Source organism: Phasianus colchicus, chromosome 3, assembly GCF_987193195.1.
Source record: "Phasianus colchicus chromosome 3, bPhaCol1.hap1.1, whole genome shotgun sequence".
NCBI classification, from domain to species: domain Eukaryota; kingdom Metazoa; phylum Chordata; class Aves; order Galliformes; family Phasianidae; genus Phasianus; species Phasianus colchicus.
This window is the reverse complement of record NC_143438.1, coordinates 26,195,325-26,216,857: the sequence shown is the minus strand read 5'-3', so window position 1 is coordinate 26,216,857 and position 21,533 is coordinate 26,195,325. Positions and strand designations below refer to the sequence as shown.

General features: G+C 38.3%; 1 protein-coding gene across 3 annotated transcripts in view; it reads left to right on the top strand.

The window, feature by feature from the left end:
- Window positions 1-21,533, top strand: part of ADCY2 (adenylate cyclase 2) — a 223,684-nt gene that overhangs the window by 25,255 nt on the left and 176,896 nt on the right. For 2 of the 3 annotated variants that reach the window (XM_090137122.1, XM_090137121.1), the window contains one exon: window positions 11,104-11,301. The exons of the other annotated variant lie outside the window; for it this stretch is intronic. In XM_090137122.1, coding sequence (XP_089993248.1) covers window positions 11,104-11,301 — 198 coding nt within the window. The remainder of the gene's footprint in view (window positions 1-11,103; window positions 11,302-21,533) is intronic. 3 annotated transcript variants of the gene reach the window in all.

Genomic DNA, 21,533 nt, shown 5'->3' with positions numbered 1-21,533 from the left:
TTCTCTTCACCTAGCTTTGTATTATCCTTCATGTTGAATAACCTGAATACTGAGTAAGAGCTGGGTAAAAATATAGGTGTGGCTACACTGGCACCACATTGAGCCTTGAACTGTAAGTTTACCAGGTGAAAGCTTTGTGGATACTCTATCAATGGAAAGCTGATTTAGGTCACCAGCTGTGACTCAAGCCATGGATCCACAACTCCTAATCATTACTGCAGCTGACTCAAGCCATGGATCCACAATTCCTAATCATGACTGCAGCTGACACAAGTGGCGACAGATAAACCGACTACAGCTGCTGTTTACTGAGGTGCAGTGGGAATTAGGTAGGTGGTGGATGGGCCGTGATTTTCTGCTGTCTTTATCAGCATCGAGCCAGGTGTGTTGATTCACAAATCGTCTATGGCAATTTCATGGTGGATTTGCCATGAACCAGTGAATATCCTTCTGGTTATCTTGCTTAAAACTTTTAAAATTGGTTTCAAGTTTCTTGTCATGGATGAAGCTATCTGACTCATTTATAGGAGTCTTAAAACTGTTATCAAAAAGGTAAATCAGTTTCTTAGGTTGTGCCTTCATGAAGTCTCTTAGAGAAATTAGCTAGACATCCCAGCTGCAATGTTTCTGCTGTGAATGGGAGTACTTCTTGTCATAGTGATGGCAGTCACTGGACTTATCCAGATTGCATGGAACATCACTCCAAGGCGATGGCAGCGTGGACTTTTAAGTGGTCTGCAAATCTCTGGATTGGCCGGGCATGGGAAAAACTGCAGCTGAGCACCTTTAATCTTTCATCCTGTGCTTAGTTCCCAGCAATAACCTGGTGGTGATCCCAGTTGCTGGCACAGTGGCTTCTATATATTTTAGTAAGAACTGAGTCAGCTCAAGCCATATTGATATGTTAATAGGAGAATCTGTTGATTGATCAAACTTCTGTTTTTAGGGTTCTGAACCCTGAAATCAGCGAGTCCCTGAAATCAGCAGAATTTTGTTCCCCTTTCCGTCACCTTATCTTTTTCTTGGATATTTATCTCTTGATCCTACTAAAAAGAACAGCTCTACACATTTTCTGCTTCAGATGTTCTATTTTTATTTTTTAAATAAGCGATACCCAGACACTCAACCTTGTTTAGACTGTGCTGAAGGATCAAGAAACCACTGACCTGTCTGTATGGAGGGGCACGAGGCAGTGTCTACGCTTACCCACCCAGTTGTCTCTTTCTCCAACTTGTATCAAAACATTTACTTAGTCTCTTTCTCTAACCAGAATTATTTTGTTCTTAGTGATCTTTGCATCACTCTTTCTGGTGAGAGCATGTTCCAGGCAGGGATTTGGGAAAAGCAGAGGAAGCTGCCCTCAGATCTGCCGTCTCAGCATCTGCTCCTTCCACCATCCGTGGTCCCAGTTCTGAGGTTTGTTTAATCCGGAAGATGTGCTCCGAGGTGCTGGAGCAATGGTTTCTGGTTCTGCTCTCAGGGTTTGACTGACAGGCATGTGAGAGAGTGGAATATGTCCTTAGGGGAGTAAACTTTAAGAACTTTTTCTGTCATAAAAATAGCTGTGTTTAGGAAGTAATTGCCCAACCTTTGGAAAAGCTTGAAAAGTAATTACACAATGACAGTTGTGACTTCTCAATATTAAAACTATTTTTCATGTGACCTTTTAATGCTGATATGTAAAAGCTGTGGAATATTCTTGCAAAACGTGTTTTTAAAAGACCCACTGGAGAAATAAGCCTAAGCCTACCTTTTTCTTTATTAAACAGACCTTTAAAATGTGCACTGTTTTCTCCTGTGTTGAAACTCATATGCTCCCTGGTTGAAATTCTGTGATTCCTACTTTTAAACAATTCCAATCTTGGCATTTGTTCTCGATTATGGCCAGATTCTCAAGCTACCAATTTGGGACTAAAGTGTGTCTGTGGGGGGGGGGCAAGCTACCCTTTAGCTTCAGTTTGACAGTGACTATCCAAATACAATTGTCAGTACTGAATAGCTCACAGGAGTGAACCAATATGCCAGTATTTCCAAGTTCCATGAGTCTGTATGGATATGAGGAAGGGCATAACTTCACTTACAATATGTGCTACAGTGCAGTTAAGCTGGAAAACATGTTTTTGAGTTCTGTAAGTAATGTACTACCCATAAAATTTAGTCATTGTAATGCCTTCAACTATGTTACGTTTTGAATAAATTTCACTGTAAAACATATTTTTTAAAAAAAAAGCATTCACCTTCACCTATCCAGATTTTTGGATTTTGCATAAATAATAGTATGGATTGGAGAGTTCCTTTAAGTTCATTTTGATGATAAATGTGGTAAGGATTTTGAGAACATCTCAAAAGATCTAAAGAAACTAAGTTATTAAACCACATTTATGGAGATAAATTCAGAATCAATATGTGCAGAAATGCAGCATGCAAGGAAGATATGTTGATCACTACGCTTACTTTAAAAATAGTCTGAGTGATGTGCATAGACACCAATTAGCCCTGGAGCCTGAAATAATTGCTTTCATCAAAATACAAACTTCTACTCACTTTGCTGCTTATTGCCTCAACTCTCTCCTGTAAGGTACACTTGAGGGAGTAAAACATAATTAACTGTCATTGCTCTCTGGGACGTGGCTTATCTTCTGTGCTTGCCAGAGTTATTGTATAGGACAATTTTATAAGTGCAGGCTGCAGCCACCAGTAATTTTGTTTTGTTTTTCACAGGCTAGTAAATGAGTTAGGGGGAAAGGCAACTTTTGATTATGCCCAGCCTGAGAGAAGATTGAGGTGGTGCAAGGTGGCTGAAAGGCATGATGGTCCACTTCAAGTTCCCTGGCCCCCTGGAGGCCCTCTAAAGCCCATCTTATTTAATAAAAAGTTGTAAGCACTGTCAGATTGCTTATGGTGTAGTTAATAGGATGAGAGATTATGAATCAGTGAAAACTAAAGAGAGAGAAAACTGCCAAAGTGATAAGAGAGAATTGAAAAAATAAGAAAAACTGCTTACCATTGGGGTTGGGTGCGTGGGGTTTGTGCAGGACATATTTATCTGTATAAAACACATAAGTACCAGGCTCTGCTTCTGTTAATTATGTTTCTGATTGTGATTGGTGTCTGTCCTGTATTCCCATCCACGTAGGAGAGGTCTTAGACTTGTGGTATTCTCTGTCTATGTATTTTCATGCAGGTTATTCAAGTGGTTGACACTCTTTGTTGGCCTGGATGGACACTACCTTTAGAAATCATAAGAGCTGTTTCAATGGACAGCTGTGTTTGCTCCGTGCAGAGAAAAGAGAAATTGAAAGCAAACATTATTCCAGTATCTGTCCACTGTGCTGCAGCTTTGACCCTTACAAGCGTATCTTTTTAGTTCTTTTCTATTCATTTTGGAGTGGTGGCAGTGGGAGGACCAGAACTGCTGACGGTATTCATGATGCACTGAGGTAGCATTATGATATTCTCGCTTGTTTATTCTTCTACTAATGTTCTGGGGTTTGGGTTGCTTTTTAACTGCTTGTGAGCACAGAAGTGATGTTTTCATGGGCTTTCCTATTATAAGTGCCAAATATCTCAGTTTCACAATGTTAATAGTCAATGAAGTGCCTATTATCAAGTGTACAGAATTATAGTTGGGCACTTTTGGGTGAAGGGTACATGTTTTTGCAGTTTCAGCTCTTTCTTCCATAAATCCAGTTGGTCATTTCTACAGAACCCTATCTCCTTCTTCTGATTTTTGTTTTTATTCTGTGATTTTTTTTTTCCTGTAGAACTCAACACTTATCTTTAGTTTGAGACAGACCCTTTGATGTGTGATGTATTCTGCAATGAGAACAACTCCATGATGTACACATTTTTTTTTTTTAAAGCCCTGCTACAGTTTGATCTTTCCATTCTTTTTAACACCTGGATCATCTGTTTGCTTGTGTCTTTTTTAGCAGGCTTCCCGCTCCTGATTAAGATTTAAAATGAACTTGCTACTTATTTTTACCCTCTGAAAAATGATATCTCAAATTCTTTTATTGGCCGATATTATTGAGTTTCTGGCTTTGTTTTGATCTTTCTCAAGTCATTTTGGGGAAATGATTAGCTTTTGGTTTGAGCATTTGATTTTTATAGCTGTCTATGAAGATTTTAATCTGTAAACTTCTAGCTCTGCCTTTCAGTTTTAGTGTTCGAGCTTTGTTTGTTCTTCAGTTCTTCACTGTTACAAGGCAGTTCTCAACAGTAACATTTTATGACCCAGGCTCTTCCTACTTCTTGAGATCAGATGAGTGTTTTCTCTTTCTTTGTGTGACCGTTTTGTTGTTATTGTTTGTTTTTTCCACCTCTTCCATGAGCCAGACCTAAACAAGTGTCTTAGCTTCTGTCTGCTGATGTGTTCCTTAGCCAGTCTGGCTGAGAGTCACTGAAGTATCCCATTACCTGTTGTGTTTTCTTACTTGGCAGCCTGTCTTTACCTCTGTATTTCATAAAATCTCATACAGTTTCCATCCTGATTGGATATTAGTCTTCTAGGTAATATATTTCAATAAACCTTTGCTGTTCAGCTTAGCGTTTTGATTCAGAGGGACTTAATGTTATTTATTGATTCTCCTAGATTATTAATTGTGTTTTAGCTTTCTTCATTCCATTTTGAAATATGACTTTCTGTCTTTTCATTACACTTTCTATCTGGAGCAGCAATATTCTACTCAAGGTCTTTTTTCCACCAAGTTTTCAGTAGGACTGTTCTGTAAATAATGCCATTTAACGACAGGCATTTTATTTTTTCCACGTCTTTCTTAGGCTTTTAATGTTTATACAGAAATGTGTATACTTTCACATGGCTGTTTCATTTCTCTGCAAACTTTAAAAAGAGAATCTGTCTGTTACGGCTTTTTTTGCCATTTCTCTCCTGTGTAAGTTTAATAAACTTTTGTCCTCTGTAGCTGGGAGTTACAGATCTCCACAACATTATTACTTCTCTTAAATCATGTAGAATCCTAGAATCACTAAGGTCAGAAAAGACCCCCATGATCATCTAGTCCCACCTACCACCAGTATTTTCTCACTAAACCATGTACCTCGATACAACATGTAAATGTTTCTTAGACACCTCCAGGGACAGTGACTCAGCCACCTTCCTGGGCAGCTCATTCCAGTGCCTGACCACTCTTTTGGAGAAGAACCTTTTCCTAATGCACTATGTCCTTGTAACCTCTTCAGTTTGAATGATTTCCTATGACCTATGAAGTGCCAGCAAACTCATTCTTTTCTGGTTTAGGTTAAATTTAGCTACCTCCCAAGAGCACCTTCCATGTACCTAAAGATTCCTTGATTTCTTCAAATTGCCTTTTAAATTCATTTTCTTAGCTGCTTATTGAACCTAGGCTTGTCAACCTATTTTGTTTTAGGAACACTGATGAGAGAGCTACTACAGTCTTCAATTTTTCCACTAGTGACCAATACTTTGCTTTCAGGACTTTTCTCCTAGCCTTCCTTATGTTAGTGTTATTTGCACAGGCCATAGCCTTTGTTTGTTCCTCACTACCTCTGGAGATGACATCCAAACCCTCTGTGAGGTCTGATGTTTTTGCATTAAGCCAAGAAGCCTGCGTTCTCTGGTATTTTAGATTTTGTGTTTCTGATCGTCATTGTTACAACGCTGAAGTAGATGAGCTTCCCTCATTCCTATTGGGCAAACTTGGAAAAATTTGGGTACAGCTGCTCTGTATTAAGTGAGGGAGAAGGTGAACAGCTAAACTCACTAAGAATCCACACGCCAAAAGTGCTTGATACTACAGTCAGTAACATAGGTGATCACAGGGGTGTTCCCAGGATGTAAGTTGTTGGTCATTTTATTATCACTATTACTGTCCTTGTGCTAACTGGGACAGATGTTATGAAGACAAAGAATAGTTCTTGTTCGTTTCACAAGTATTGCTGCATTGGTGCAAAATGCTGAGCTTGTCATACAGGGAGATTTTATAGTACACATTGTTCGTTATTTGGAAGTTTGAGGAAATGATCAAAGTGTCACCTGAAGGATCTGAAGGAAGTGTTGCTATACTGATAACGTCCCAATATACTGGCAAATAGAAAATGATTTAGAATCTGCCCATGAATTTAGAACTGTTTCTTGTAGGTTATGTATATGTGTGTGCAGCAGCTTGGAAGCTATAATGACAATTAAATTTCACTGTGCACGTGATATGCAGATTGCTGGTCTGATTGCTGGTAGGCGAGTAGTCAAATATCACTGTCTGCTAACAGCAGGTGCAGAATGTGGTTCTGACTCATTAATGGGGAAGTGAATTTCTCAAGACAATAATCTCCATGAAGAAACTGGATGTTGAGCCTGATGTTGTTATCATTGATGTACCAAGCCAAAGAGGGAATGTTGAATCAGAGGGAGAAATCTCTTGGTGAAAATCAAGCGCTTTGTCAACATAAAAGTCAGGACAGTTTGATTAAAAAGTACAGTTCAATTAATTTGTTGCTAATGTCCATGAACATGCTGCGGAAAGTTCAGTAAAAGATTAATCAACTAAAATATAAAGGCACATGAGAAAGCTTCTAACCAGTAAGGTAAGAAAGAAGCACGAGCAGAGCTTTGAGTTATGAAAGATAAAAGTAGATGTGAAAGGCAGAGAAGTTTTTCTTAGTTGTGGATCCAGAAAATACCACACAGGCTTGGAAATGGCATCTGGCCTTAAAGGCAAATCATCATGTCTGGAGTGAAGATGGTCTCATAGTGATGAAATTGATGGAAAAAAATTCTGCAGTGGTCAGTGAAAACTTTTCAGTTGTCCTAAATGATGAGATTCTAAATGAAGCTGTACAGCTCCTTGGCTGGGAGCAGCAGTGTCTCCCAGTAAAATGGGGATTTTTCCAGCTGCCTAGCATATGACACACTGCAGTCAGCTGTAAGCAAGTTCACTAAAATATAAAAATACAGGATAAAAGTTACAAGCACCCGGGAGATTTTTGTATCTTCATCTTTGGAGAGAACTGTTTCTTGAGGTGTTAGAGAACTGAAATGCTGTGTACTTCTATGAAGAGAAAGGTGATGACATCTTCTGAAAATCATTGTAGTTCTCATTCTCACAAGACTTAGAAAGGATTTTAAGGAAAAAATGGCCAATTTTTGCTACAGAGGTAACCGAACAGATTCCTGCAGTCAGCCTGCTTAAATGAAGATGTCCTACTTTGTTAAGGAGTTGGGTGAGCTAATAGTCCTTCAGGCCATTTTTTTTTTTTAATGCTCAACACTTTTTACAGTAGTTATATGAAATCTGATATAGGTTCAATGTTTGAAGAACACTGCTCACTTTTAAAAAATATTTGTATTCTCATTTAGAAGCATTTCACTGATCTCAGCAAAAAGTCATTTTAGTAATGATTTAGTATAGTAAATGGTTTGAATTAATTCTGACTAAGCATGCAGTATTTCAGATCTCAGCAGGGGTCTGCTGTCTGTAGACTGGTGTCACATTCCATTAGATGACAAGAATAAAGAAAAAAGCACCAAAAGAATGAGAGAGATGATGGGAGGAGATTTTATGCTGAGACTGTTATTGTAAATGCTTGTTTGTTCATTTTTATAGGGTGCTTCATCTAGTTGTGTGGCTTATATAAAAGAATGAATTGCTCTACAGCAGCTCTGATGCTTAAAATTAAACAGAAGGCATGCTGTTATTTGGAAGGGGAGGGAACAGGATGGGGAATGAGAGAAGGTTGTAGTTTTTGGAAAGATCAGTGAAAGTGATTCAGATTTTAGAGATGATAATATTATTACGTACTTATGCATTTATGGGGGTTAGAACAATTTATAACGGTAGACTTTTTAATTTCTTCAGTGATTGAAAGGCAGCAAGATAGCAAACACTCAGGAAGATAGAGCTGTCAGGCAAGATGCATGTATTGTAGGCCTAGCCGTTATGTTTGAAAGTGTCATGCTGATAGTTTAATTCCACTACCTCTGGTGTATTTTAATTTCTGTGAGTAGCAATAAAAAAGAAGGAAGGTGTTTTGTGTGGGTTCTTTTTCCTTCTTTTGAAAATAGTTAAAGAAACAGAACATTTAATTATTGGGAATTCTCCTTGTACCTGACGTCATCTTGTAACTTGCTAAACACGCTGATAATTGCAAATACTGATAGAGACATTCCAAGCTCTAAATGTCCTCCTCTTTGAACATTTCACTTCTTTAGAGTAATAGAAAAATACTGTTGAAAGGAATTTTGAGGATAAAATCCCATGTCAGGCAGCCTGCCTCTGTTGACCTAAAACTAGCACATATTTTACAGGCAGTTTTGTGAAAAGTCCCCTGTATGTGTTGAGGCTTTCCGGAACGAATTAAAGTTGCAGTAATTATTTTCTCATATGTATACTTTAATTGCCTTCAGCTTACCCTATTCTATCATTAAATTCATCTTTTACTTTAGATAAAAGATGCGTATGGTGAGATGTAAGCACCTTGGTCTTCTGGAAGCTGTGGCTTAGTCGTCGGCTCAGCTAGGGTGAAGTCCCACTGAAGCCAGGGAGGCTGCTTTCATATACATGGAATGAGGAACTGATGTAACTGGGATCTATTTTTTATTTCTTTTACTGCATATATTTAAACCAAACCAAAACTTCAAAACTTCGCAATAGGCAATCAAAGAAGGGAGGATAACAGGAATAACTTTTACATTTACTGATCAAAATGGCTCATCTAAGTGTTGAAGTTGGTTTACACTTAAAAAAAAAAAAATGTTTTTTTGGTGATTAGCTTGTAACGAGAAACAAAAGTTTGATAGACTGATCTAATGATAGAATATGTATATATGTAGATATGTAACTGTGTATGTATACATGTGCTGTAAACTGAAAGCTGAATGTTATTCACTTGTTATAAAGTGAGATCATCCTAGAAGGCAATATGTACCCATACAAGACTGAAATGGAGAAGCATATTTTCAAATTCATGGTAGTTCATTAATAGATTGATTGTTATCGTGTTATGAATTTGATGTTATCAAATTTGACATCATTTAAATCCAAGTTTCCTGAATATTAGCTTTCTTCAGGATGGTGTGGGCTTCTCTTCATGGCTGCAACCTCGACTGTATGATAGACAGTGTTGTCATCTCTCACCCCTAAGGGGAGGAAAGGAGTGGTATTGGAAAGGAGGGGTCTCACCTCTCAGTGTATAGCAGGAGTTTTGCAATCTCACCTGGAAGTGCAGGAGTGAAACAGTTTAATTAAATGCTTTTGATGAAATCTGGGCATGAAACTGATCATTCACTGAAACAAGGTGAGGATGAACAAAACCCCATTTATTATTATGGATTCATACACGGAACAAGATAAGGTAACTTAAATGTTTTAAAGGTGAGAAAGGGAAGTGTTAGTTCTGGAAAGTACTACTGTCTTTGGCTTTGTGGTGATAGCTGAGGTACAGGAAGGATAACCCTCAGCCTGCCCTGCCTGATCAGAGGTAGGCTCTCATAGCTGTGTTTCCACCGGTTTCCAGCAGCCAGGGAGTTTGCCGCTCTGCTCTAGGAGCCGTATGGCTGAGGGCTAATGGCATGAGCCATATGGTATATCAGCTAATGAGCTTGGCAGAAAGTCGATCAATTCTTCTCCTGTCCTGTCAAAGTCCAGAGTCTGCTTTGGTTATGTGTATGCCTGAGCTCGTGGCTCCTGCCTGGTGTGGTGCTGACCGGAGGCGTGGGGACACTCGTGGCAGTGGGTGAGCACACTGGAGGCAGCTGACAAGCATGGAAGTGTGCAGAATATGCACAGTAAGGTCACGAACAGCTGGGGGAAGATGTGAAAGAGTGCTACACCACTTGTCTCTTATAGATACCGGCTTGTGTAGTTTGTCTTTTACGAGGGGAAAAAAAAAATGCTGAAATACGTTTCTAATTTATTTATTTATTTATTTATTTATTTATTTATGCACTACCTGTAGAAGGTTTTATATAAGTAAGAAAAAAAGCCCACAAAAGATAAAATGTTAAGTATTTAAGCTGACAAGCTACCAGTAGGCAAAAAGTATCAGACACTAAGAAAGCCATTACAAAACTAGGGGAAAATCAGTTCAAATCAGCGTTGAAAAATGATCAAATAGGCGCTTTCAGATTGTCCCCATGATTTCACCAACAGAAGAAGTAGAGGTGAAGCATTTCTGTATGCAGTGTGACTTGTGGAGGACATTATACTGCTGCAACAGCAGCATTTGGGCCCTTTTGCAATCCTTTTTTTTGCTAAAAATTGCTGCTAGAACCCCTAACAGCTTCATGAATGAATGAAGGTTGTACAACCAACCTTTGATACAGTGCTGCTGTAGTTCAACCACGGATGCTTTGGAACAAATACAGTAATAAATATTTTCTTAATGTTTCTATCACTAGATGATTTAAACACGTTAGTGTAGTAACTTTTATACAGATTCTGTAAATAAATTTAATTCTGCTTTATTCTGAATCTCTTTTTGAGATACATTCCAGTCATTACTCTGTATGTTGCCTGCACCTTTCAAAGTAAGCACTTGCTAGGAAAAAAATGGTGCATGTAACCCATCCATCCAGCTGAGTGCTTCAAAAAGAAGCAAGATAGATAGCACCTGATAGATATTGCTGTCAAAAAAAATTAGGCTCTAATGGACTTAGGGACAACATAGTCATTTTGGGAGGTGTTTAGACAGCTGCATTCTTCAGTGGAGATGCTTCAGTTTAACCTGCCAACCATACTGACTGCAGAGATCTTGTGAATTCAGGAGCAGAAAAGCTGCTGCTGCTTTCTGCAGATTGGATTTGCCTTGCCTTTTAATTCACTTAGTCCTTTTTGCCTATCACATTACTGCTGTGTGAGTTAGTTTTCTCAATCTACTTCAACTAATATATATCTCAATTTAACAAAAGAAGTATTAGGGTGGCTAATGGTTATTTATGAAGTTAATCCAAGTTACAGCTTCTTACATTGACAGAAATCCTGTTTCGATTCATATTGCTTGACATTTGATTGATATTCCCATGTCTTTCTGAAATATCAGTGCACCATCAGTTAAGAGTATCTTACTCTTGTCTGACCTTTAAGTACATCAGTTTTTAACTTCCTTTTCATTTTCCTTTGTTTTCAGGAAATTGAAGACCACGTGGCATTTTTAATAACTGTTCCAACAGCCCTAGCAATTTTTTTTGCTATATTTATCCTTGTCTGCTTAGAGCCTGTCTTTAAGAAGCTGCTCCGTGTATTTTCGTTGGTGGTCTGGGTATGTCTTGTTGCCATGGGATATCTCTTTATGTGTTTCGGAGGAATCATCTGTCCCTGGGACCAGGTAAGATTGTCATTATTATTAATTTTATTTCTACTGGCTGGATTTCTAGGAGCCATACTCTGCAAAAGCGTCAACATTAGTTTCTGTGGGACGTCTCATGAAAAGTTTTTGTGACCAGGTGTTTCTGTGCTAAGATTTCCTGCATCTATTTCATTGATTTCAGTCCCCCCAACTTCCTTATATAGTGGACATTTGATTCCAGTGACCAATTAGCATGTTGGAAGTGTGAGTTTTGTTCAAATCTGCTGATGCTGTCTTCAGCTTGAAGTGTGAGAGCTTTCTGTTCAGTGGTCTTCAAGGTATTTTGTAGCAATGTTTGAGAAAGAATGATTGATAACTTCCTTATGTATCTAAGGAAATACATAAGTACAGAAACAGGGAATTACCATTTCCTTAAAAAAAAAAAAAAAAAAAAAAAGGAAGACAAAGCGAAGTGTAGTTGCCTCTTAATTGCAGCATTTTTGAAATATTAATAAATGATATGTGATATCCAGAGCTGTACCCAATAGATTCTTTGGTGTTATGCTACATCCTTTTCCTTTTTTGCATTCTCTCAACATGGAAATGCTGTTGATGTAATAATCACTGCAAACCCCCCTATAGGATAGAAGAAATCCTTTAAATATACAAATGTGTCCCCTGAAAATTCTGTGTTGAGTGTTTAGTGTAAGACTTAAATTGTAATAGTCTATCTATGGTGCCTTCTAGGTCTTTATCTTGAATCAATTTATCTGACTTTCTATTTGCAACTTGCAAAGACTTATGCAAATATTGAACTTTAAGTATGCAACTAATTCCTATAACATCGTTGATTCAAATGATTTAAATTGCTGATGTATGTTGATAATATTAGTTTTGGAGCCCTCATCTCCGTGACTGACTTCTGTATTGTCATTTTCTTGGAAGTTTCAGAGATTAACTGTCCACGAATCTCCTTTTTTATTCTTCCCCTTTTTTTTTTTTAAAAAAAAAAAAGTATTGGGAACTACCAAACCAGGCCACTTCTGAAAGTGATAAAAAGCACGCCTGAATGTGTTATTTTTTTCTAGATACCCATTTCACTACAGGTGTCTCTGTATCTTTGTGATATCAAGGCTACGTACTTCGCTTGGCCTTACTTTGTTGATTTATTTATTTATTGCCAGCAGTGAGATGTCGTGCTAGAATATTTCAAGCTTTCAAGCTTAGATACAAATATAGTTAGCCATATTTATCTTTTCATTGCAAATTCTATGATAATTTTCAAAAGCATGTGGCGTGAAAGATATCTAAAATGGATGCTGCTGTTGCAGTCCTGGTGTTTTCTTGAGTCTTCAAGGAGGTTTGTCCTACCATGCTTCTTTGTTAGCAAACTGTAGGAATTTCCATAACATCGTGATGACCGGGTTGGCCATCTACAGCAGGAAGGGCTGCAGAGCTCTTGGAAAAGACATGGTCCTTTAGCAGCTTGCTAGGACACAAGGAGTCAGATGCTTTGATCTGCTCCTTGGTTGACGTGCAAGAGGTTCTTGGAAAGAGGATTTGAAAGCAAGCAGCGTTAGTTGATCTGCCCAAAGCAGCCGTTGTCTCACTTAGTGGACAGGACTTTTCCAAACAGCATTGACCCTACTGCCCGTATCTGGCTTAACTGGAACTTGCTGGTGTGCTCCTGCTTATCAGCAGGAGAGGGGCTGGGGTGCAGCAGCCTTTGACCACTTCAAAAAGTCGCTGCCTCAGAATACTTTTTTTTTTTCCTTGGAATAGCAGTGCTGTTTTGGTGATGCTGTTGGTACACTTTTACCTACTGTCAGTTAAGAGTAAACTACAAAAATATGGAAATCTTTCTGGGAGTTTGACATCATACAAAGCAGGCTGATCCCACTTTTGATGGGAAAAAAGCAGCCAGCAGTACTGCTGTGCAGTCCTATAGTGTTGGTGTTTTGATTGCTCTGCATCAGGAATACGTAGGTCAGCAATAGATGTTCTGCCCTACAATTATACATGAAAGCAAATCTGAAAAAATCCTTCCTCAAAGATGACTGACAGATCCTTTCTTAAAAGTTTACGTTTTGTGAATTTAAAACATGTTTTGCTTCATTTATTAGGGTCTTTTTCTTGTTCCTCTATGCTTCTTGTGAGAGAAAAGAAATTGATATAAAATTTAAATCAATTCTGTTTCAGATATATCCTTGTCACAATAACTAATTGGAAAATGATCAAAATACTAATTAAAAAAAAAACAAACGTTCGTGCACCAAGGTACTTCACTTTCATTTTCTTCAAACTACAAGCTAAGTTTGTTCTTGTCTAGCGGGGTTTAAAAATACCCTTTTCAGCACATCTTTCATGTCTTCCAAATCCTGAGCTTGTAAAAAATATGGAATTTCTTAATTGTACCGGTAAACAGTTAAAAGATAAATATACTGCATACCATAGTTTATAGAAAGAATGTGTTTTTCTTTCACTTGTATACAAACCTTTTCCCTTTGAAAGACAACTGTGCATTGTTTATGTTTTGGCTTGATGATTTTAGTATTCCTTTTGGCTGTTTTTACGTGCTAAATGCCAATTTTCTCTGTTGTTGGAAAAACCTCAGGTGTGAACTTTTGCAGCTTTTGTTTACAATAAAAATACCACTTCAGAGAGAGTATTTTCGTTATGAATTCAATATATATTTAATGTGAAACAGCTCCCTCTGTGCCTGCAGGCACATAGCTCAAATAACTTCCATGAAAAATGGGGAATTGAAAATGAAGCGGGCTGGTCAGTGCCGGTGTTTTTTGTGTTAGTCCTGTGGGCTGGTATGAAATAAGTGCAAATCATAATTGGTTTCAGCTTGCTTTTGTTGTCCCTGCAGACTGCTTTTATCTGTCTGCATTTCCTCATCTCTTGTTCAGCCGTAGCTACAGCTTTGGAAAGAAAGCCATTATTGGGTGTGTGGATCTGGCGGTGTTGGGAACGGCGTGCAGGCGGCTGCAGGCTCTAACTTCGTCCTGCAGGCCTGTCTGCAAGCCCTGTGCTGGCCCCATAATTGCCTGCTGAGCCTTAGCCGAAGGCTGGAGCTGGCATTTAGCTGCACGAGCATCATCAAACCCATCCACCAGAGGAGACAAACTGCAGGATTGTTTGCATTATTAATCTTTCCTGATAGCTGAACTCCTCAGTTAGCCTGAGCTCTCCTCCTCCTAACGGATGGTTGCAGACAAGCCAGGTGCGTTGGAAAGGAGATGGAGAGCACCACCTACATGGAAAGCACCACTTACTTGGAAAAATTTGGACAGTGGTGACAAATACCCTTCTTGTCTGACAAACTGTCACTACAGAAGTGTGGCAGTTCCCCCTCATTGCCCTGGTGGCTCAGGGAAGTGGGATGTTTTGATAGAGTCTGTATGGATGAGACTGACTTACAGCCCAATGGAGGAAGGCTGGACTATCTGAAATGATAGGATGTCTGTATGAGAGGTCTGGCAGGAGGCACAGGGCATCTCCCTGTGATGGATAGGAAAGAAGCAAAGCAAAGGAAGTCATGTAATGCCTGAGAGACAGCAGTTGTCTGCTGGCAGGTCTTTCCAAATCTAAGGTGTGAGTGATAATGCATGAGGCTGGCTTCTATGAGGAAGGACCCAGGGAAGATGTTTAGAAAGATCTATGCCAAAGTCAGTGAATGATATATTTGGTGGAAAGCCGAAAACACAGGTTGGACAAGCTGAGGAAGAAGTGCTGGTGGAAGACGGTGATTTTGTCATATCCGGACTTTTCTTTACTGACGGAAAGGTTCAATCTTCTAACAAACAAAAATCCAGTATCCACCTGTAAAGTATATGCCAGGGAATGAATTTAGTTTTGTTTCCTCTTGATTCACTGGCAGTGCAGTTATTATACAATGATTGCTTTTCCATTCCTTGTCATCTTCTGACACATCTAATACTTCCTCAGCCTTTTATACAGGATGTGTGTAAATATATCAAGGGATAAGAAGAGCTCTTCAGGCACATAGTGGATGATTTAAGAAAAAAAAAAAAGAGAGTAATTACACAACATTATACTGGTCTAATGAATTCTATCATTGCTGGATTTTGGTATTCAACTCCAGTTATAAATGCGTTTGCACAGCCCAGGCACCAGATGTGATCCTCCTTGTCTATATTGAGTTACAGCACAGAAATTACTACAAATTACTTCAAGCGGGATTTGACACTTCTGATTTACAAAAAAAATTATCCGTGTAGCCTTGTGTTTAGAATATGTTTGGCTATTTTATTCTAATGCTAGTTTTTGAGCTGAATCTAAAGAACTTGTTTTGTTTTAATGTGTAAGTAGAATAGAACAGTTCAGTTGGAAGGGACCAGCAGCGATCATCTAGTACGATGGCCTGACCGTGTCGGGGCTCAGCAAAAGTTAAAGCACGTTAACGAGGACATTGTCCAGAAGTCTCTTAAACAGACACGGGGCAGCAACCACCTCTCTAGGAAGCCTGTTCCAGTGTTCGATCCCCTCCATCATGATAAAGAATTTTTTCCTAATTTCCAGCCTGATGTTCCCCAGCTTGTATTTGCACTGTTCCCACACATCCTGGTATTGGTGACCAGGAGCAGAGCCCGGCACACTTCTCTGCTTCCCCTCCTCAAGCAGCAATGAGGTTGCCTCTCAGTCTCCTCTAGGCTGGACAGTCTAATCCTCCTCATCCTCTCCTCGGAGGAATTACTGTTATGGAATGTTATGCAGGAGGAGTTGTTGTAGAGTGGTTGAATTCCAGCCTCGGAGCAATAGTTGTGTATGAAATCTAGGCCAGATTTGCAGAATTAGTCTTTATTATTCTCATTTTCTTTGATATTTTCTTGTCATCTGAGCATATAACTCTGTTGTGTGCTGAGGAATAGAAGCCTGCACAGTGAAAATTCTGTGGACAGTCATGGTAATTAGCTCCAGTGTTAAGCTGAGGGGCTGCAGTCTGTCTGGGGGCTCCTGAGGCAGTGTGGGTTCTGCATTTCTGACGGAGGACTTAGAGCTGTGTTTGGAGGTGGGCAAAGCCAAGGATGCAGAACTGGAGAGGAGTGTGTAGGAGATCTGAGCTTTCAGAAGACAGCTGTATCTGTGGCAAGCTGGATGGGTTCATGGAAAATAAAGAATTTTGTACAAAATTGTCCAGGGTCTCATTTCCACATCTTGGTTGGGACCTGCGTTGTCTGAAGTTAGCTCTGATGTAAATTACTATTAAAATTGCCCTTAAATGGTGCCGGCACAGGTAGATGTTTGAGAAGGAGATCAGGATAGATGCCAGGGAAGTTCCTGCAGCACAGGAAAGCATGGATGAGTTATTGTGAATCTTGCAGAGGTCTCAGGATCTGGAATATGGAGAAGACTTACAATTTTTTCAAGTTCAAGGAGAATCAGACTATCAGGAATGAATATCTTAAGCAAAGAACTGAATCTTGAAGGAACGTGGTTCGGTACCTTGCAGTGTGAATAGTCACCTGGTAAAGGACCAGGTGGCTTGTTTCAGAGGATGAACTACTGGGTAGCAGTTGATGCTGTGCTGTAGGAGCAGGTGTGGGAGAAGACAAAGAAACCCATAATCCACGAGTACAAGCCATTTTTTTGGGGTCATGTTAGATGAAGGAGAAGAACAGATGATTTTTATCTTAATATTCTTTTTTTTGTTTTGTTTTGTAAAAAACATACGAAGTTACAGGCTAAACATGAGGACATTTTTATGTGTTTATCAAATTCAGGTGTGACTATATCTGACTACAAGACAGGAAAAAGCTGAGCTACTAGAGCCCTGCCAGCTTGTCATTAAAATCAGTAGTGTAGTAGATTAATATAGCAAAATAGGGTGTAGAGCCTTTGAAGACCCTGTTAGCATAGCTAATGTGCCATTGTTAACCTTTGGTATGTGATGGAAGTGTGTTCTGATAGCTGTTCAGGGAAAGAAAACTGATTTATCTTAAGTAAGAAAAGCTGTTCTGTTTTTTTTATTTTTATTTTTTTTTAAAGTAAAACATCTGTTGTGGTGCCAAATGGAAAAGAAGAAGCAAAACCGGAGGAGATGGGAGTTATTAAAATTATTGTAAATACAGGCAAAGGGAGATGGCAGCTGGAGTGACTTCAGAGAGCATCAGGCCTGAGGAAAATTGCTGGTTCAATTTCTTGGGGTGCTCTCTGGGGAATGATTCCCTTTATTAGTGCTTTCTACCAGTTATGGGGCAACAGAATGTCTCTGCTATAATGAAGATTGTTGATGGCACAGTTACGAGCCCTGCAAAAGAGTGGGATGTTATAGGGCGAGAACAGTATGACCTTGAAGACTGAAATAATAGCAACTAGATTAAATTTAATAATACAGAGTACTAGGTGGGCCTGCATTTGGGAACTAACAGCAGAAAATTCAGCTGTGAGCCAAGAGATCATCAGTAGAAAATGAGCAGGAATAGCAGAATGAAGAGGAGGTGCGTGAAAAGGTCACTGCATCACTGGGGTAGCAGAATCAGTTACAATGACAAGAGATCCAGATCAGGTGAGGTTTCACTGGTGGCTTGATCACTATGCACATTTTTGGTCCTTTGCATTCAAAAGGATACACTGAAGCTGAAACAAATGCAGTGACTGAGATGAACATGAGAAAGGAGAGAGCCCATTTTGTGCGGGAAATTTGAGCTATAGAGGAGGAGGAGAACAGAGGAACACTGAGAGTGATGTGACTGCCATCTACAGATGATACAGATGATACATCCACAGATAATGCCACTAGGGCACTGAGTACATAATGGGTCTACTGAATTAGTCCAAATGGAGATTTACTTTGCATCTAAAGTGCATATTAAAACTAAAGAGAGAGATTTTCTAAGTTATAAAAGTTCATGGCTTTTTATTATTCAAATGTTTTTTATCCTTCTGGAGAAGGAAGCAGTAGTCTCAAAAAAAATAATATGGGAGTATAATAACCTAGCTGTATTTCTGATCAGGCGGTTATTTTAGATCATATAATTGAGGTTGGATGTAATATGAACACGAAGAGGCTGAATGTCTCCTACACCTTTATAAGAATAGCCTTTTGAAATCCCTGGCTTTCTTCTAGTTTATTTTTCTTTACTCCATTTCCTCTAGTGATTTTTCCATCTCAAATCATAAAATTAAGTATGAAGACTGAACTGATTGCAGATTTCATCAAGATTATTACATAGTTTATGTGTTGTGATATTTGCCGTGCAAGTCACGTGGATCAATTTTGCTATGGAAAATATTAATGTAGCTCCATAGGAGTACAATAAAAACTTATGTCTCAGATAAATAAGCAAAATTGATTGTGACACGCTTTCCTCTCCATGTTGGCAGATTATGCTTATCAAAAAATCCCTTAACAATTCTTAGAATTCTGAAAATAAGTAATTGGAATTTCAAATATCATCATATTGTTCTAATGTTGCTGATATCAAAAAAACAAATGAGAAATGGAAATTAATGATTCAAGCCATTCATAATGGTTTCTTATATGCTTAGTAATTGATTTGACATTAGAAAATAAACATTTTAATAATTTTATAGTACATGGTAATTAACAAATACTTGTATGATAGAACTATCTGAGAACCTTTAAAGAAGTTACCCACAATTTCTTAGCTAAGCATACTTTAAGCCATATAAGCCTTTACCTTCAATTGAAATTGTTCTCTACTTAAAAATTTTTCAGTTTGCCTGACTTCCAGGATTGGATTTTTTGGCATGACGCTGCTTGAGACTTTTGGTCTGAGCTCTTTGCTTAAAAATTTGATCTTAGAACTGAAGTAATTTTGTGGCTTTAACACTTAATTCTTATTGATGTCAGAAAAGTTTTGTGCAGAGAAAATGCAAAGTCTTCCGGTAGCATTTACAATTGATTCATCAGGGTGGTTAGACCCTCTTAACACTTGGTTGAATTTTATGAGAGCGGGAGACATTAGGCAGAAAAAAAAAACCAAACTTCTGCTTCAGTAAGGCTGACTCAATATGAGTTGTAGGAGATGTATGTTTACATCTCAAGTTCATCCATATTTGTGTATGTTTTATGTATCCATATGAATAACATAAATTATAAAATCTGTGTGAATAACACTTCAAAAAATCTTAACTACGCAAGTATATATTTTCATAAAATACTATTATTCTGAATATACTTAAATTTATTTTTTAGAGAGTTACAATCTAGCTAAAATTTAAATTATATGAATTATAGATAAACTGTAAATTTTTTGGGAACAAGAAGACTTAGGTCTGCTTTCAAGAGGTTATTCATGTTAACTTACTGTTTTGGGGATGGAAGAGACCTTAAGACTGTGTAGTTCCAACCCCCCTGTATTGGGCAGGGACACATCCCACCAGACCAGGTTGCTCGAAATCCCTCAGTTTGGCCTTGAGCACTTCCTGCTATGGGGCATATTGACCCATTGATTAATTTGAACAGTTTCAAACTTGACTACATATTCATTGTATTGCAGTCTAGATTGCATTTTTCTTATTTGCTTCTTATACATCCATTTTGATCTAAGTTATACATATATAAAAATGCTCTATTCATAATTAATTTTATATGCCTTGTTTTCAATGCATTATTTTGTGTGTTTTACTTTCTAGACATTATTCTTACTCAAATAGACAGACCTGAATGTCTTTTTAAATGTTCTTTTATGTATAACATTTGAATGATTTGAAGGTATCTTTTTTTTTATAAGAATCATATTTAAGATTGCAGTTGGAGTGATGACTTAATACTACAGTCTGCATGTCTCATGTTCTCCTGTGCTACTGCAAAGTAATTTGCATTTTGTAATCTGCACTGCCTTTTTCCTCAATGGTGGTTTCTACATTTCTTTCTTTTTATAATAACTCAATTTCTGATTTTCTGTAATCTACTAGTTATTTAACTACTGCGTATTTGCAGTATAAGTGTACACTGAGTATTTTAACCATGCTTTGCTTATTTTGCAATTCCTCTGTATTAATTTTTTTGTACTTCCTTTTATAATTTTGCTTATTTTTGCATCTTGTATTTAGCATCGTACTTGTCACCTCTCCCATTTATTCATGAGGATTGCCTTTCTCTAGCACTTCATCATTTTTCATCATCTTGTACTTTTCGTAGCAACATATTTTGTCTCCTTCAATATGGATGAGTTTATGTATAAACCAATATTTTTATGCGTCATCAGTGGCAACAATAATGTTGCAAGTTCAAATTTCAAAGGGCTCAGTTATAGGTCTGTCAAATTCCCCTTGACTACACTTTCAGTTCTGCTTTAAAAAAAAAAAAGCTCTAATTACTCATTTTGACTGTATACATTACCTAACGACAGCTCCTGTACACATTACTTTCATACATATATAAACAAGTACAGTGTGGTGTTTTAAATCTCTTCTGCAGTTTTTCTTAGATGCATCTGGATGCTGTTTTTTTCCCCTTTCTAGTAGGAGCCTGAGTTACTCAGTGTCTGGAAACTTATCAAATATGATTTGGGGATTTTGTCGTGTCCAGTGGGATGAAAAGCCAGGTCTACCAAATGACAAAGTTTTGACAAGGGAGGAAAGTATAGTGTCCACATACCATTCATTTGTATTGTATTTTTTGTAGCTTGTATTTATTTCCATAATACCACCTATACCACCCTGCTATAGGCAGGGACACCTTCCTCTAGACCAGGTTGCTTAAAGTCCCATCCAGCCTGGCCTTCAATGCTTCCAGGGAGGGGGCATCCACAACCTCACTGAGCAACCTTTTCCAGTGTCTCACCCCCTCACAGTGAAGAATTTCTTCCCAATTCCTAGTCTAAATCCACCCTCTTCCAGTTTAAAACCATTTCTCCTCATCCTGTGGCTATATAGCCTTATAAAAAGTCCATCCCCAGCTTTCCTGTAAGTCCCTTTCAGGTACTGGACAGCCACTATAAGGTCCCCCTGGAGCCTTCTCTTCCTCAGGCTGAAGAGCCCCAGCTCTTTCAGCCTGTTACAGGGTATCCTTCTGTTCTGAAGCTGTGTGAACATCCTGCAAGCTGCATTTTACAATATTGTGGAGATGTGTAGTAGCCACTGAAGTGTGCTAGAAATGGAAAATCTTTTCAGATCCACAAATTGCATACTGTTTATGTAATTAATTGTTAGATTAGCAGTAGGAAGCATAAATTACAGAACAAAGTGTTGTAAGCTTTGTATTCTTTATTTACCATGCTGACCATCCATCTATGATAGGAACATATAAATAAAATGAGATTTTTTTTTCAGTA